Source organism: Molossus molossus, unplaced genomic scaffold (assembly GCF_014108415.1).
Source record: "Molossus molossus isolate mMolMol1 unplaced genomic scaffold, mMolMol1.p scaffold_m16_p_10, whole genome shotgun sequence".
NCBI classification, from domain to species: Eukaryota; Metazoa; Chordata; class Mammalia; order Chiroptera; family Molossidae; genus Molossus; species Molossus molossus.
The window spans coordinates 79970591-79987580 of NW_023425345.1; the positions used below are offsets into that span (position 1 = coordinate 79970591).

The window sequence follows — 16990 nt, forward strand, 5'->3', positions numbered from 1 at the left end:
GAGACTGTTTCGATCTAGCTATTGGATGCACTTGAGATTCTTATTTGCATTCTTCATTAAAGCAGTTGTTCCCCAAGTTTGTGTGTCCTGCTATTCACTCTTCTGTGCCTTAGTGGACACATCTATAAAGCAGTGCCTCCAAAAAGGCAATGGCGATGTCCTGGGAGCACTGTGTGAAGACTGAGCTCTCTTAGAAAGAGGATATAAGCTCTTTGAGCCACCTCTCTATTCTCGTTACCACCCTCCCACCATAATGAAGTCTCAGAGTTACACTCCTTTCTTCAGTGATTTTAGCACCTGTGTGAGTTCTTCTGCCTACCTCTTCTCTTTCCTTACAACTCCCCCTCTAAGAATGCACAGTATCCTCAAAATGAAGCTACTCACCTCTGTGTCTTTGATTAGGTTCTACCCCTCATCTCGTTATTTCTTTTCCTTTGTGTGTTTCCCTTAGGTGATAAAACTCCAGTTGTTTGAAGCCTAGCATGGATTTCTCTTCCCTGATGGAGCATACTTGATCCCTACTGAATCTGTCTGTTACTTACCACTGTAAAGGGACTGTGTTGCTTTCCCCCTCCTTGTTCTGTCCCCCATTCCTTCTCTCTCTCTTATCTTTTCAATTTCTCCCCAGTCTCCCATCTTCTCCTTGCACCCCTCTACTTCCCATTCCCCATCTTACAGTCTTTATAAATCCCTCTGGTTTTCTGGTATCTCATACCCCTTTTGAAAAGAGCCAGGGGAGAAATAAATTAAATTAAGCAATGCAATCCTTCCTGACCTCCTTTCCAGTTGAGCACGGAGCCCTGGACTGCTATTCCTCTAATCTCCTTTGCATTATGTCCTTTCATGTCATGTGTCCAATTCAGGGTGAATTCTTGGTCTCATGTTCATTTAGGGACAGATCCACAGCCTTCCAGCCTCAAAGTGAGGGGTCTAGATTGATCTCCGGGGTGACCTTTCCTTGTTCACCCAGTATAATTCTTTCTTGGCCAGTAACTACGGCATGCCTAATACATTGGGTCAGTAAACCACAGCTTTTCTTAAGTCAGGCTGCCAAGAACAAAAACACAAAACAAAAGTAATGGATGGGGAGAGAGATTGGTTTTAAAGAATGAGAGCATTCCTAAAATTCAAGAGACGCTCAGCAAGTCTGTCTTCAGAGAAGCAAACAAGAAGATTCTTCTTCGTATTTTCAGTTCTCCCAGGCATAATCAGCATCTGTTAACAAATAACCAGCCTTTCTTTAGCAGCATCTCCTTTGGACAGCTAGTGTATAAACCCTGACCATTGCATTCACCCACTCTGTCTTATCAGGAATGCACTCTTCACCTCCCCTAATAGAAACTTACGAAGGCTTTGCCTCATTCCACTTTACCCACCCATCCTGTAACCATTAGATGTCACCAAGGCCAGTCAGCCCCAATACTTCTACTGTGGCCTTTTCCCTGCTCCAATGATCTGAGTCTTCGGAAGGTCCTCAGGTATGGATGATTTCTTCTGGACGCCGGTAATATTCTTCATGATCTGGCTGCTAGTTATGGGACCATAGCCACTTTGTGAAAATTCACCTGTGCCCTTTCCTCTTTGCATATTCAACTTTAATTATAAGTTGAACAAAACCAAAGTTCACCTTCCTCCACATATGATTCACTTAGCCTGTGAAACCTTGTACTTCCATTTTCAAATGTATATCCATTTTGTGGTTACGCTTTGTCCATAATCTCCTTTTCCCTCTATGAGAATGGAACTCTTTCAAAGATAAATATTTCATTTATCTTTGTACCCCCAACTGCAAGTATCGCCATATCTTGTGTATACTAGGCACAATATCCACTTCTTGAATTGGGTGTATTAAGCTATAGTTTCTTCTTCTTTCCCCAGACATTGAATTTATTCCTAGCACAATGAAATATAATAGATTTTACCCAAATTGCATAGTTTGAACTGTTTCAGAATTAAGATATCTTTGAAGGTATGATTGGTGCCTGGGTTACTTACTGTATACCAACGGAGGGTCAGAGGTCTCAAACCAGGGTTGCCATGCTGCTCAAAACTAGGAGGTGACACTCATAGTTCACAGAGACTCCACTGTGGACGGCACCCTTGGGCAGTGTGCAGTACCCAGCACATTCCTGCAGCCTTGCCTCAGATCACCCAAGGTGAGAGGTATGAACAGGTGCCTGGTGACCTATGCTGGCTGGATTCTAACTTGCTTTTTAAGATGAAATAAGTTGCCACATAGGGATATGATTGGTTAATTCAGTCCTCTCATTGAACATATATTTATTATATCTCCACAATGTGCCTGGAAATAAGAGAATGAACCATTGTGTTATTTTGGGAAAGAGCATTCCAGAAAAAGACTGAAGTAGGAGTCTTTGTTCCTCCTATGTGTTAAACAAACAACAGGAGGCCAATGGATTGACTGTGTAACCGAAGGGAGATTAGTAGGGGACACTGGAGATGAGGTGGGGACATGGGGGAAGGAACCATGAGCTCATCATATCAGACTGTGTGGTCCAGTGTAATAATTAGCACTTTCCCTGAATCCACCGTCAAATGACTGGATCTTCCATTTGAACAGGATCACTCTGACTGTTGTGCTGAGAATGTCCTATAAAGTCAAGGGCAGAAGTATGCAGATTAGTTAGGAGGTATCAGTGGAAGTAAAACGATTCTGCATACTTTTCGATAATCTGATGTTCTCTCCCAAGAGCAGCTATTTTACTGCAAATGCTATGTTCTAGTTGTTACTTTATAATTACAATTTTTATTTGCCTTTGGGCATTTTTTAAAGAAACATTTGAGTGATTTTTCCTAAAAAGAATTGCCTCATCATGACACCTATTACAGATTGTTTTAGCCCTTCATTTAGTTGCCTTGACCATAAGAGCAAATTTTTCATAGTATTTTGGTGAGAATTGCCCGCCCTCACTAATCTAGGGAGCTTATATGTAGAACTTTCACAAAGCAGTATTTGAGCCTATAGCTTAAGACCAGCTTACATTTTTATGGATTCCTACCATTCAGACAGCATTTTAAATCCAGGAATTACTGAGGAATTGATCTTCGCAGGATTGTCATATTGAAATGTTGGTAAAAATCTACCAAGTAGTTTAAATGGTTCAGTTAGAGAATTTTCTGGAAAGAAATGGTAGAACTCTAATGCTGAAACAGCTGGGTTCCGAATTGATAACTATTTTTTTCCTCTTTCCATTTAGCCTGTGGGGAGACTTACACTCTTTGCATCTGGACCTCTAGAGAATGCTTCTTCTTTTTATATTCTCCTCTGTTTTTTCCTACTCAAATGTCTTCTTTTCTTTACAATTTCTCATCTCATTTTTTTTTCCTTTTTTTTTCTCCCTTTAATTTGAGACAATTAAATAAGATGATGGTAATTAACTTGGGTAAGACAAATTACAAACCAAAGAAATAATGGTAAAGTGTGGTGGCACAATGCACCCATGAGAGCAAAATATATTTTACTTAAAATTTTTGTGGTTTCTTTATTTGAAATTCTAGTCTATTATCAAACACAAAGAATGTGTTTTTCTAGTACATGTGAAAGAGAAGTGATTTCTCAGAAATCTCTTCTGCATTTGAGGGATAAAACGCTTAAATCTCCTTATTTTTAAAGTTTGAAAGAATAATCCTATATGTAATGAGTATGTCTTATTCATACATACATGTCTTTCTACACACGTACATATGTGCAGCCTAGTCATTATGCCTGTGTCATAGAGAAGGGCATGGCCCATGCAGTTGATTAACCAGAAGAGCGCAGTCTAACTGGTAGCTAACCCCAGACAGGGAGTCCAGAGTATGGTGCAAAACATTTATTGTGCTATTTTCATAAGAGACTGGTTTTCAGGCTGTGAGCACTAGACTGGCCAACATCAGCTGGAAATTTGTTAAAAGTGAAAATTCTAGGCTTCCCTCAGAACTGCTGAATCTGAAACTGAGGACAGGGCCCAGCTCCCTGTTTGAGCCAGTCCTCTGGGCATTCTGATGGGCACTAAAGCTTGAAAACCACTGGCAGAGGTGACCGTCCAGGCCTTGCAGAATCCACGCATGTGGACGGACTCCCCTAAGTGCCTCCCTTCCTCAAGTTTTCTTGCTTTCCTTCTCTAACCCTCCTCACTCCCCATAGTGTCCTGGCTCCATCCTGTAGTCACACTCGGAGCCCCAGTAGCTGCTCCTACACACTGAGCCTGGGATCTGACTCCGTCTTGGTGGGTACAACAATAGACGTTTGTATTCTTCAGTGAAGAGCACCTATTTCTCTCACCCTAATATTGATCACTTTTCCTTGCGAGGATTCAGTGCCTTCGAGTGTAAAACAGCTCACTTCCCAAGAGCAATTAAAGATGAGAGAATTGAGATCCCCGTTCAGCCGTATATTCCATAAGTGGGGTGGTCATATTGGGGCAGTCTGATTTACAGCCCTTGTTTCCACATAATAATACCATTCCCTCTTATTCTTTTAAGTACTTTGGTTTAGGTGGTAAATTATTTTTCAATGCATTCAAATCATAAGTGATTCTAACACTGTTGGAAAGTGGTCAAACAAGAGTTCGCCAAGAAGGACATGTGTTGAGCATAAAAATGAAAGATGCCCAGTTACAAGGTAGGTAAGATAGGACTGGAGATGGGAGTGGAGAGAATTCTTAGAGGCTGGGAGTTCAGGGTCAAAACGGCTGTGAAGCAGGTTACACTAAGCGAAGCTTGAGTGGTTCACAGACACTGGAGCCTGTCTCTGGTGGGAGCAATAATATATGAAGTGGGTGGAAAAGGAGTGATTTGAGGTAGAGTCTTCTGGAGGGAGTAAGGCAAAGTTTGTTTCTTATCATCCCCCCAATAGCATATCAATTTAGGTTTCTTGGTTAGTTATTAAGAAGGAACCTAGTATATCTTTGTTTCCCGATTTATGTTGGTTCTATGGATTTTAAATGCTTATTGCTCTATTTGTCACCAGCTCTGGGTTCTATTTCAAACAAACAATCACTGCAAACATAGAGGGAGATGAATTTATTTTCAACTTCAGTTTGAATTTTCAAATAGATAAAACATAGATACCAAATGATTTATACTTCATAGTATTTTATGCCTTTATCATAACAGAATATCAATGCTGCACTATTGAGATTTGTGGCCTGTCAAGTATAGAATGGGGGGAATTATGCAAATACCTAACTGATATGTTGTGATGCTGTTTTTTTTTAATGTTAATATGATGAATGAATTCTATTGTTATGAAATTATATGGGAATCATTTCTGTCACCATTTACAATAAAAAAATCATATGTTTCATGTTGTTTTGGGAACTTGCAAGCTGTGTACAAAGAGCAAGTTGCATGACAAAGCTTGCTTACAGCAAATGTTAAAATTATAAAAACTGTACATTTGATTTTATATAATTTGTTAATGTTATTCTTTTATTGTTGTTGTTGTTGTTGAAGCTTTAAAGATGTGTTTAGCATTAATGAAACTTGAAAAGCTTTGCCCAAGCCCAGCCTATGTCTCAGTGGTTGAGCATTGACCCATGCACCAAGAGGTCGCCAGTGTGATTCCTGGTCAGGGCACATGCCCAGGTTGTGGGCCCGATCCCCAGTAGGGGCATGCAGGAGGTGGCCAATTGATGTTCTCTCTCATCGATGTTTCTATCTCTCTCTCTTCCCCCCCAAAAAAAAATCAATAAAGAAAAAAAAATTAAGAAAAGCTTTGCCCTAGACCCTGGCCAGTGTGGCTCAGTGGATTGGGTGACATCCTGTGCACTGAAAGGTTGCAGATTTCAGTCCCGGTCAGGGCACATGCCTGGGTGGCTGGCTCCATCCCTAGTAGGAGGCGTGCAGGAGGCAACCGATGGATGTTTCACTCTCACATTGATGTTTCTCTCTCCTTCTCCCTTCTTTCTCTAAAAAAATTAATAGGAAAAGTCTGAAAAAAAAGTGTTGCCCTGGTGCATGGCACTGCATATAAAGTCACCTCTTATGCCTCTCTCATTGTCTATATCACACAGACTTCTTGTCACTGTCCCTCTCTATGTGGACAGTACAGATAGCATGTCCTTCTTTCTTTTTCCTGAGCTACTATAACTACTTTTCCGTCTACTGTCTGGACTAATGATTATTAAGAAAATAACTCATTCTTCAATTAATTGTTGCATTTTCTAACTATTGATAACAGGATACATTTCAGAGTTAATAACTATCTGATAAAGAAATAAAACAATAAATTTCTTCATTATCCTTTGTCTAAATATCACATAAATAACTGATATATTTTTAATGCATTTATTTAGGGGAATATTATGATTTGAAGACAGGTAGCAATTAATAGTACATTTTAATTTACACAATCTATAATAAGCATAACTAACTGAGGAATGGGTTTAGCCTGGTATCTTTTACTAATATCTATGAGTAGATATTAATTATCATATGCTACACATTGTCTAATTCTTGTTTTTTTTTAATTTTTTTGAACCATGAATACTTTAAATCGAATGTCATATCAACATATTTGTAGAGTTAGCACATACTGTATGTGAATTTCATGAGTAATGTGTTTTTCTGTTTATAAATGTTACTATTTACAACTCCGTTTCCTTAATTTTCTAACTCAACAATTACGTTTGTTTAGGGAGATGAGAAAGGTAACAGATTGTTAGATTACAAACTAAGAAAGTGATGCAAAACTTTTTGTAGAAGTAGCTGACGCTGACGGGTCTCCAAATCCTGGTCTTAAACCTGTCACTATATTTTAAAATGTAGGCTTGAAATCCTAGGCTTATCTTTACCCACCTTTCTTTACCAATTGAAGAGTAAAAGTACGTAAGTATAGGCAGTGGCTGTGGTTTATTGCAGTTCTTAAAGCAGAAGATGTTCCTTTATGTATTAAGGACTAGTCTTTTGGTTAGAAGATGATCTGTAATGTGTATTCAGTGAACAGTAACTCATGGACTCTTCCAACGGCCACCTGGGAGGATTTACCGTTTTAAATTTTCTTCTGTTTTTGCGCACAGCTCAGGACTTGGACGTCATTTTTATAGCTAATTTTTTTTTTTTTGTATTGCTAACAGGAAACCCCAAGCAAAAAGAAATAATCAGTAGATCACAACTCTGTGAGCCTGTGGGATGGTTTCTGCAAATCTCTGTCATCCCTTGATTTGGTTGTCATTTGAATTGCCATATCAGATAGGTTTACCATCATTACTTTTGCTGTTAATAAACTCCAACCTATAAAAAAACAGCCTGTTCTCTCTGTTTGCATATTTACAGTCTTAAAATTGGGCTCAACTTTTATGAGTTCTTTTTTTTGCTTTTACAATATGATTCTTGGATAGGATTATATAACAGTTCTTGAGTACCATTTTAGAGACTTGTGTGGCCTGTCTGCAATAACTTTAACCTTGCAAAACTGGCCTGAAAGTAATCTCAAGAATCTGAATCAGTTAATATTTTCTTCGTGTTTTTTAGTCAGTCTAATTAAGAGCTAAGCCAACCTTTCTATGTTCTTTTAATAATTTTACTGTTACTTAAATATAAGAAATAAATATATCTCGATATGTGTAGCCCTGTTTGTGTGTATGCATCAGACAAAAGCTATTTTAAAGGACCAATCATTAAAATTATCTTTTTATTTTTATAAAGGAACTATCCTAGGAGCTCAGAGATGTATAGCTAATACTTAAATTTTATACTACTGATGCATCGCATATAATGACTACATAGGTGTAAGTTTAAACCGGTTGATTGGTGGCTTGCTGAAACATATTGCACCTGAGTTGTAGACTCAGCAACAGGACTAATACGGGGCCTTAAATCTCAAACACTTTGACCATGCAAAACTTTGGTAGTCATTTCATGGTAGATCTTAATCAAACCATCAAACTGTATGCCTTAAACTTACTCAATGATATGTGTCAATTATTTCTTACTAAAGCTGCAAAGAAAATAATCTTCCCATTAGTCTTACATTTTTTATAGTTTTTTTGCATTTTTACATAACATGATATATATTTTATTTTATTATTTGTAATATATACTTAGTTCATTTTATTTCTTCAACAGTCTATAAAGAATTTTATTTTAAGAAAAAAATATTGTTAATGTACCTGATTGGTGGATTGGGATGTCCTGCAATTAAGAGAAAGGCCTATACAATATGACTACATAATGAGCACGTAGGTAAATGCACATGTAAATCTTAGCTTCATTATCACCTTGCTCGCTGATTTTTGCTTTTGTCCACAGCAGTTTTATTTGTTTCACAGGATGATTATTTTCTAAGCTGAAGCTCACCTGCTTTCATACATTGCAGGTCAATTTCTTCTGGAAGAAGCTCGCCTCATAGAAGCAGCCGAGATGGCAAAAAAGGCAGCGGAACTGGACAGCACGGAGTTCGATGTGGTCTTCAATGCTGCCCACATGCTCAGGTGAGTTTTTGCTGCTCTACCTTAAAAAAACAGCATGATGGCTTTGAGAAAGCAATTAATTCTACTGATTCCCCATCATATCACCTCATTCCACATTCATAAATTGAATTATTCTGCTTAGCCATGTTAAAATCAGGATTTTTTTCATTCGAACTCTCTGAAAATGATTGAAACACCTTTTTCTCCGCTCTTCAAGTATTATTGGTCATAAAATACAAAAAGAAAACTGCACAGTTTAAATTAATAAGTATCTAATTAAATATCTCCAAAACAAAACATTATGTCAGTTAGTCAACTGCATCTCAATATCTGTATTTTTTATTAGTTACATTGAATGTGCCATGTTGGAGACATTTGATTACATTTGGTAGTGGAGAAGATTATCAGATATCAATATACTTAGGGCTTATCAAATTCTCAAAATGGCCCTATAATTAACAGTGTCGCCATTGAAACAATATATCTTTAGATCTTTAGTGCTTCTAATTTCAGAAAGATGATTAGGAAGGCTATTAAAATAATGGTGAAACAATTAAAAGAACAACAATTTTTGTTGTGAATATAAAAAATCAGGGCATCCTTGAGTGGGGTTTAGGATAAGGATGTTTTTAAGAAACTGACATGATTTATACAATTGTTTAAAAAGCATCATTTGCAATGTGAGAAATATGGATACCCCTTTTGCCATACTCTTACCTGAATTTCACTCTGTTAAATCACCTAAATGCTTTATTAGGTGACATTCGCACTATGGACACAATGCATGACTTGTAGAGATAGGTTTGTAATTATGTAGATTACTCTTACAAGGGAAGAAAAATAACAGACATATCAATTCACATTTTTATGGTTTTAAAACATGAACTTAAAAAAGTAGAGGAACTTTTTTTTTTTTTTATTTGAGATCATTATAGATTTGCATGCAGCTATAAGAAAAAACACAAAGATCCCCTGTACCATTTATCCAATTTTTCTAGTGGTAGTAACCTGTAGAACTGCCACGCAGTATCAAATTCAGAATATTGACATTGATTCAACCCACTGGTCTAATTGTGTTTTCCTAGTTTTACTTTTACTCACACGTGAGTGTGCGCACACACACGTGCATACGTGTGTTTCGTTCTATGCACTTTATCACGTGTATAGCTTTTGTATCCATCACCACAGCCAAAATCCAGATTGCTTTCATCATCGCAAGTATTCCTTGTACTGTCTTTTATAACCACATATTTCCACCTGTCCCCCAGAAACCAATACTTAAAGCATGTTTTATACATTACTTTGGATTTATAATTTGAGACTTTTATTATAAATGTATCTCAGTGGCTTCTTACTTGGCTTTTTATGTTTTAAATAGAAATTCCAAGTCTGTTTAAGAGGAAAGAGTACATTGTGAGTTTTCTTTCGAATGCCCTCCACATCAATATTTAACATTCCTAAAGCTGATACCTACAAAGATAAATCAGGGATCCATTCACTATTGGTTTATTTATAAAGTGAACAGTTGCCAATGGAAAAATAATTTCAAAAGACAAGTTAATTTGCATGACAAGGTTAGGTACGGTATTAGGAAGAGACCTTGTTGTTCTTCATTAATAAAACACTGTACTTTTAGTAAAAAAACCCATTTGTAACGAGGGGAATGCACAGGTTTCTACAGGCTAATTCATCTTAATCATAACAGATACTTTCATCAACAAGGCGTTTTGCTACATATTAAGTCAGTATCTGAATTTCAAGGTCTACCAATGAAAACCCATTATAAGAACATAACAAAAAATGTCCTTGTTAAATATATCACTTGTAACTTTTCCTTAGTTACCATAGTGCTAGAAACCAATGGAAAGATTTTATTATACACTGGGGATGTGGGAATGTTTATGATGTATTTTTCAGAACCTTCTTTCTAACTCTTTGCATTCTGCATTCCTCATTAAGTTGCTGTCAGTCTGCACTTCCCTATTGGTATTGATGGCAAGTAAGACCGCAGCAGCCTGGCCATATTCTCCTACTTCACTTGGTGACAGTACCCAAGAATGTTTTCACTTGGTTTTTCTGTTCTGTCAAATTCAACTATTTCTCGTGTGTTTACTTTCCAATCTCTTTCCCTATTAATCAAGAACATTTAGGACTTGGTTTGCTGAAATAAATAAGAAAGCCTGTTGGTTTCCCCTTGAACACAGCCTTATGAAAATGGTGGGCTACTGAGATTTTGCCTATTTAAATCTACATATAACATTTCCCCTGGGGATGCAAAATTGCTTATGAATTGAGGTTGATATTAATTCTTCCTTGAAGAGCTCTGTTCTTTTCCAAGATATTTAGGAGACAAAATTGTCAAGGTTTGGTGACCAGTTGGGTCTGAGGGAAAGGACAGAGGTCTCCCTGGTTGTGTCTTGGTTAGCTGGATTATGGTTGACCTGACAGTATAAATCAGCAATTTAAGAAATGGTATAGTTCAATATATGCTTTGAGAACACTCATTTACCATCCCTTTCCTTGGGTAATTCCCAATTAAAATGACCCAAATAAACTTTTTTTGAGAGGGGGGGATAGAAACTGTTTATCCCAAATGCAAAAAAAAAAAGTAAAGAAAAAAAGTCATTCTGTATAGATGAGATGAGATTCGAAGAGATGAAGTCTTGGGGCCACCCATCAAGGGGAAAATCTTTATCTTACATAATCTTCAAGGGGCTTGAAATTTGAGAAATTTTTAACAGGTCCATTTGAACTCTTAATAATGGATAGTGATCTTTCTCTGTAGAACGAGTACATAGAAAGCTCTAAAATATAGGGCTTCGATTTGGCAGTTCAGATAAGTCTAAGCAAAGGGCTCTCACTGAAGCAGTTTTTACATTAAAACGCAAGAACCACTTGGGACATCTATTATTCATGATAGCAAGGTGAATCACAAGAACACTATTAATGTTCTTTACCAAGTATGTTTGGCCTTTCACCTTTAAGAAACACAATAGGCTTGCACTTCACCGCTGTTTTCCAAGTTGCAGACCTTCCCGGCCTGTGTGGGTCCCTGGATGTGTGTGAACACCATGTGTGTCACTTCTGTGAGGTCAGTGCTTTCCCCTGTTTCTGACTTGGACATTGTGAAAATAGATCCTGAAATGACCACAGGCAGACACACCTCCCTTCTCACCCGCCTTAGAATGAGAAATAAGCTTTGTTGTCTTAATTACTGAGACTTGGGACGTGTTTATTAACTACAGTGTGCCCTAAGCTATCCTAACTGATGCAGTATATAAAGTAAGAAGTTGAAAGAGGAACAATACAACAGCAGGAAAGACTGCTAAGAGACTAATAGGATCTCTAACTTGTTTACTGCAGTGGAAGCAGTGTAAAACCTATAGACTGATCATTTAAATAGAAGCATTTTCCCAGAAATTAATGGAAAATACTAAAGACATGAAAATGATAACTGAAAGGATAAAAGATTAGAGGATCAATTGAGAACACTATATATGCCTTGCCCCGGCCGATGTGGCTCAGTGGTTGAGCATCGACCCATGCATCAAGAAGTCGCTGGTTCAGTTCCCAGTCAGGGCACATGCCCAGGTTGTGGGCCAAATCCCCAGTGGGGGGCATGCAGGAGGTGGCCAGTTGATGTTCTCTCTCATCGATGTTTCTGTCTCTCTCTCCCTCTCCTTTTCCCTCTCTCTAAAATCAATAAAGGAAAAAAGAAAAGAGAACACTATATACACTCATAATTGTATATATGTTTCCATAATTATATATCGTATATAGTATGCATATATATTTAAATACATTCCTATATAGTATGTACATAGTATGTATATGTGCTATAGAGTTTTATTTATCTGTGTATATATAAATGTGTATATAATTAAATATACATATATCTATATAACTTTATACGCATATAGTGTATATATAAATAGAAAATTTCTATAGAAGAGTATAGAGCAGATAGATTAGCAATTATCAACAAATAGAGAAAATTTTCAAGATAGGATAAAGGCCTTCAATCATCATATTGAAAGCAAAATTCATGAAAGCAGATCTGTGACTAAACTTGTCTTCATGTATGGGTCACAGTGTTTTGTTGCAAACTAAAGAATTCACTCTTGCCCGTAATAAATACTCTAATTAAAGAGCATCCTATAGCCCTATACGTCTCTCACGGGCTTGAGAGTGGTCTACACAGCCAGCAATGATGCTCAACCACCTTGCTTTCTTTGGGGCTGAGCAGTGTTTACAGTCCAGAGCGCTGCCACCGTCACCCACAAGGAACCAAGCAGAGTGACTGCCCATGCATTACAAGATGATTCTTCTGAGCACAGCTCCCTTCCCCGTTATGCTTACTTCCAACTTCCATTGTCTTGAGGTTGGTAGACCTGAGTTATGTGCTGGAACGTTGGCTGGAAAAAGTGGGAAAATGAGGGAATTTCTGGCTTCTGTCTTGCTTGGGAAGGTGGGATCCACATTGTGCCTAATTACTCAATATATTTATAGGGAGGGTGATCACAGATGTTGAATGGCCTCACATAATAAGCGTTGACTATACTTGTTGACATTTTTAGTACTTCAAATAAAATGGAAAAAGTGCTGGATGCTTCCAGATGAGAGCATTATAAAAAGCAGATTGCTTATCATCAAAGGAAAATATCAAAGGAATTTAAAATGCTAGAACTCAGTATGAGTTTTATGTCTGTAGAGTTGTGAGAGGAAAGTATTGAATCAATTATTCCATTAGAAGCATTTTGTATGAATGGATTGATTCAATGTTTTCCCAGAACTGGAAGCTAGAAAGAACATGAAGATATTTGATAACTGAGAGGAAGTCTAGAGGCACTAAAAACTGTACCTGATTCACAGCATTCATGGGCTCTGGTGGCAAGTTAGTTTTTATTCTTATTTGTTTCTTTGTTTTTAATCCACTTATGGGTAAAGGAGGAACAAAAGTAGCATTTATTAAAACATCTCTGGTCGGCCTGACACTTTATTTTGTATCTGTCACCCTCTTAGTTATAATTCCACATATACGAAGTAGACACTGATATTCCCATTTTACAGATGAATATACTGAGGCTCCTAGACAGTCAACATTTCCACAGTTGGTAAAGCTGGGATTTAAACTTAGTGTACTCTGTCCAAGTACAATACTGATTTCACTGTGTCCTTTTAACTCTCTCATGTCTTTATAAGTAGAACATGTGCTTCTTGAATTTATTAATAGAGAAAGGATTTATCAACATTAACAGGTTATCAAATGTGTATAAATCCTAAATAGGAAGATCCTTCCAGTATTTTTAAATTACTTCTTTATGGTAAATTTTAGAAAATAGATTTATAGTCATAGGAGAGAGACTCCAGGTTTTTCCTTTCAATGGGATATTAAGTTTTTAGAAATACCATCATGGTGTAGAGTCTGACAGAGGACACACGGTTGAGGTGTGCCCTTACCTTTTCTCCAGGCCTGCGGGCCCACGTTGTCCCCTCTCCCTGAGATAGAAAGGAGAGCAAATTTCCACGGCACCAACTGGTTCCTACTATTGCCATAATTTCTAGAGAGCAGAGTGAATATATGAGAAGAAATTGTCTTTCAATTTCTATACCCAAGTAATACACTCTTATGGAATTAATACTACTAAAAATACAGAATTTAGATATACAATTTTTTTTTGGGGGGGGTAATCCTCATCTGAGGATATTTTCTCCATTGATTTTTAGAGTGAAAGAGAGAGAGGGAGAGAGATCAGTGTGAGAAGAGACACATCAATTGGTTGCCTCCTGCACGCACCCCGACCAGAGCTGGAGATCAAACCTGCAACCCAGGTACATGCCCTTGACCGAGAATCGAACCCATGACCTTTCGATGCACAAGTTGACACTCTTAACCACTGAGCCACATTAGCCAGGGTGTGGATATACTAATTTCTTAATAAATTTCACTGGAAGTGACATACAATTAAAATTTCTTAAGAGAGAAAGGAATAAAATCAGATTCTGTTCTCAAAGAAAATTGTGAGTATGTGTTGGGGTGGGGATGGTTGGGAATATATAACTCCAAGGCCCTCTAGGCCATATACTTCCTTCTTTAACATTTCCAAAACATTTCCAAAGACCTCTTGAAAAGTCACTGGGTGTTCCTGTTTTAAATTGTACTTCACTGCCAACTTTTGGTCAAGAGGGGCTTATTTCAACGAGGTTGTACACGGTTGTAGGGTTTTTAAAGCTAAGAGTGGCAGATGACATTGAATGTGGGCATCTTTTAACACAGTACCTCTTAACATTAATGTGTATGGAATCAGCTGGGTGCCTTGTTAAAATGCACATTTTGATTTAGTATGGTTGGGTGGTGCCCGAGGCTTTGCACTTCCAGCAAGACCTAGATGATGCTTATGATGTTGGTTCTTGGACCACTCTTGCAAGTTCTCCCTTTTCCTTCCTCTTTTCACTCCTCCCCACTCCTTCTGCCCACCCACTGCACCTCGAACATTAGTAGTAATTTACTACATATATCAATATAATGGTTGGCATTGACAATACATATTTCCTCCCTTTTAACTTTTTTTTTTAGTCTATTTTATTATGTAATCTGTTCTTAGCAGCCTTCAAAGATTTGAGGCCACGAAAGAATGGTTCATATGCTCGTGAGGCATCAAGAAACTTCTAACTTGGGAATCTTTTATAAAGTACACCGTCAGCGTAGTCTTTTCCTCTGTAATTGCTACATTTCTGCCTTTGCCTCTCTATCTTTCATGTTTGGAACTGATATAGATACTATAGGTTATGAAGCCATTTTTGATGTCTTGACAAGGAAGTTTTTGTTTAAGAAGGCTTTATGGTCGTAAATGATTTGTTCTGAGTTTCATTACAGAGATCTTTCTTGGTCTTGTTTGTATATATGTATAACTCTGGTTTTGCTCTTTCAAGATTTTCCGTACATTTTTATGTCCTCATTCATTTCAGTACTACTTCTAGTTCTACTGGAGAAGTTATCAACTAGAATTAGAATTTAGTGCTGCTTTGAATAACTTAAAGCTAAGTGTCAGTTTAGCCGTTGGCAAGAACCCAGGAAAACTCAGCTACTGTTTTATTCTACTTCCATGATATAGGGACAAACTTCTCTCCAGTTTAAAAAAAAAATGCTCACAATTTATCCTTGAAAATAATCACAAAGACCTTAATAAAATATTGTCTTTTGTATAAGTCATACAGTGGTTATTATCTATATTAAATAGTTTTTAACTCAAAATTGATAATGCACAACTATTAATAACTTTGGTTAAAGAGAGTCTTCTAAATGCTACTAGAGTTTTTACTTTTTATATTTCAAGGAAGTAATTTTAAATTTAGCAAGCTTTAATTTTATAATTCTCATGGAATACATAAAAATGTAGGTAATGGTAAAATGAGTCTTTTAATCAGATTTTCCTAAAACATTTCACGGGGTATATTAAGTTGCTATTTCATAACATAATTCGTTCCAAAATTTCTTTTTTTAATTTTTTCTTGTAAGAATATTGGGCCATAAACCTATGTTAAAAAAAAAAAAACACCAAACTTTTCTATTATGAAATAACACCAGAGAGGGGAATTAGATATATGAACTATATTTCTATATTTTTTAACAGATGTAAGTTTCATAGTCCCATGTGCATAAGTGGTGTTGTAATAATCAAAAATAATATCTGTTTGTGACTTTTGTTACTATTTGTTTTCACTCTGAGCCTACCTTTTCACTGACGGCAGCAAAACAGGATCTAAAGACTTGTCAAATACAATTGGCTTAATCCAGTGATTTTTGAGGAGAATTCAAGGTTTACTATTTACTTCATAGTCCAATTTACAAATACTACCTAGGGCTTTTTGTCTTCCTTACCTCTCCTGGCCCTGAGCGGCCACTGATAGTATGAAAACAGGGAGGCCCTATAGGTCTATATGATGTACAGGTGTTTGTAATAAGAAAGAAGCCTTGCCCAGCTGGTGTGGCTCAGTGGATTGAGCATCCTCCCATGGACTGAGAGGTCCCAGTTCCATTCCTGGTCAGGGCACATGCCCAGGTTTCAGGCTTGATCCCCAGTGAGGGGTGTGAAGGAGACAGCCAATTGATCTATGTCTCTCATGTCAATGTTTCTATCTCCCTCTTTCTCTCTAAAAAAATCAATAAAAACATATTTAAAAATAAAAAGAAAGCAGCCTCCATTGTTCTCTAGATATGGGCATAACTTAACATTGACTCTCAGAGTGGCATGTTAGATGGGGAAAGGGGTCACTCATCTGGACCCAGTATAGCTTCCTGGTTACAAGTGATTTTTCTTATAAGTGTATCCTTGGCTCGTGAATTGCACTGTGGCTAAAATACAAGATTGTCTGCATCTGGCGAGGAGGTCTCTCGGCAGAACTAACTGCTTTCCCCTTTACCCACCTTCTGAGTCTTCTACTGGGACACGTCAGAAACATGTACAAACCCCCATACCTAAATGCGACCCTCCTCCCCCCGCAAAAGGGAGATTGTGGTAGTAAGAAAGTGAGTGGTCAACACTGTTCTCATAGTTCTTCCTTCCCTACTTCTT

The 16990-nt window shown here is 37.4% G+C and overlaps 1 protein-coding gene across 2 annotated transcripts in view; it reads left to right on the top strand.

Moving 5' to 3' along the window:
• Nucleotides 1-16990, top strand: part of TMTC2 (transmembrane O-mannosyltransferase targeting cadherins 2) — a 413338-nt gene that overhangs the window by 344354 nt on the left and 51994 nt on the right. For both annotated transcript variants that reach the window (XM_036251426.1, XM_036251427.1), the window contains one exon: nucleotides 8321-8435. In XM_036251426.1, coding sequence (XP_036107319.1) covers nucleotides 8321-8435 — 115 coding nt within the window. The remainder of the gene's footprint in view (nucleotides 1-8320; nucleotides 8436-16990) is intronic.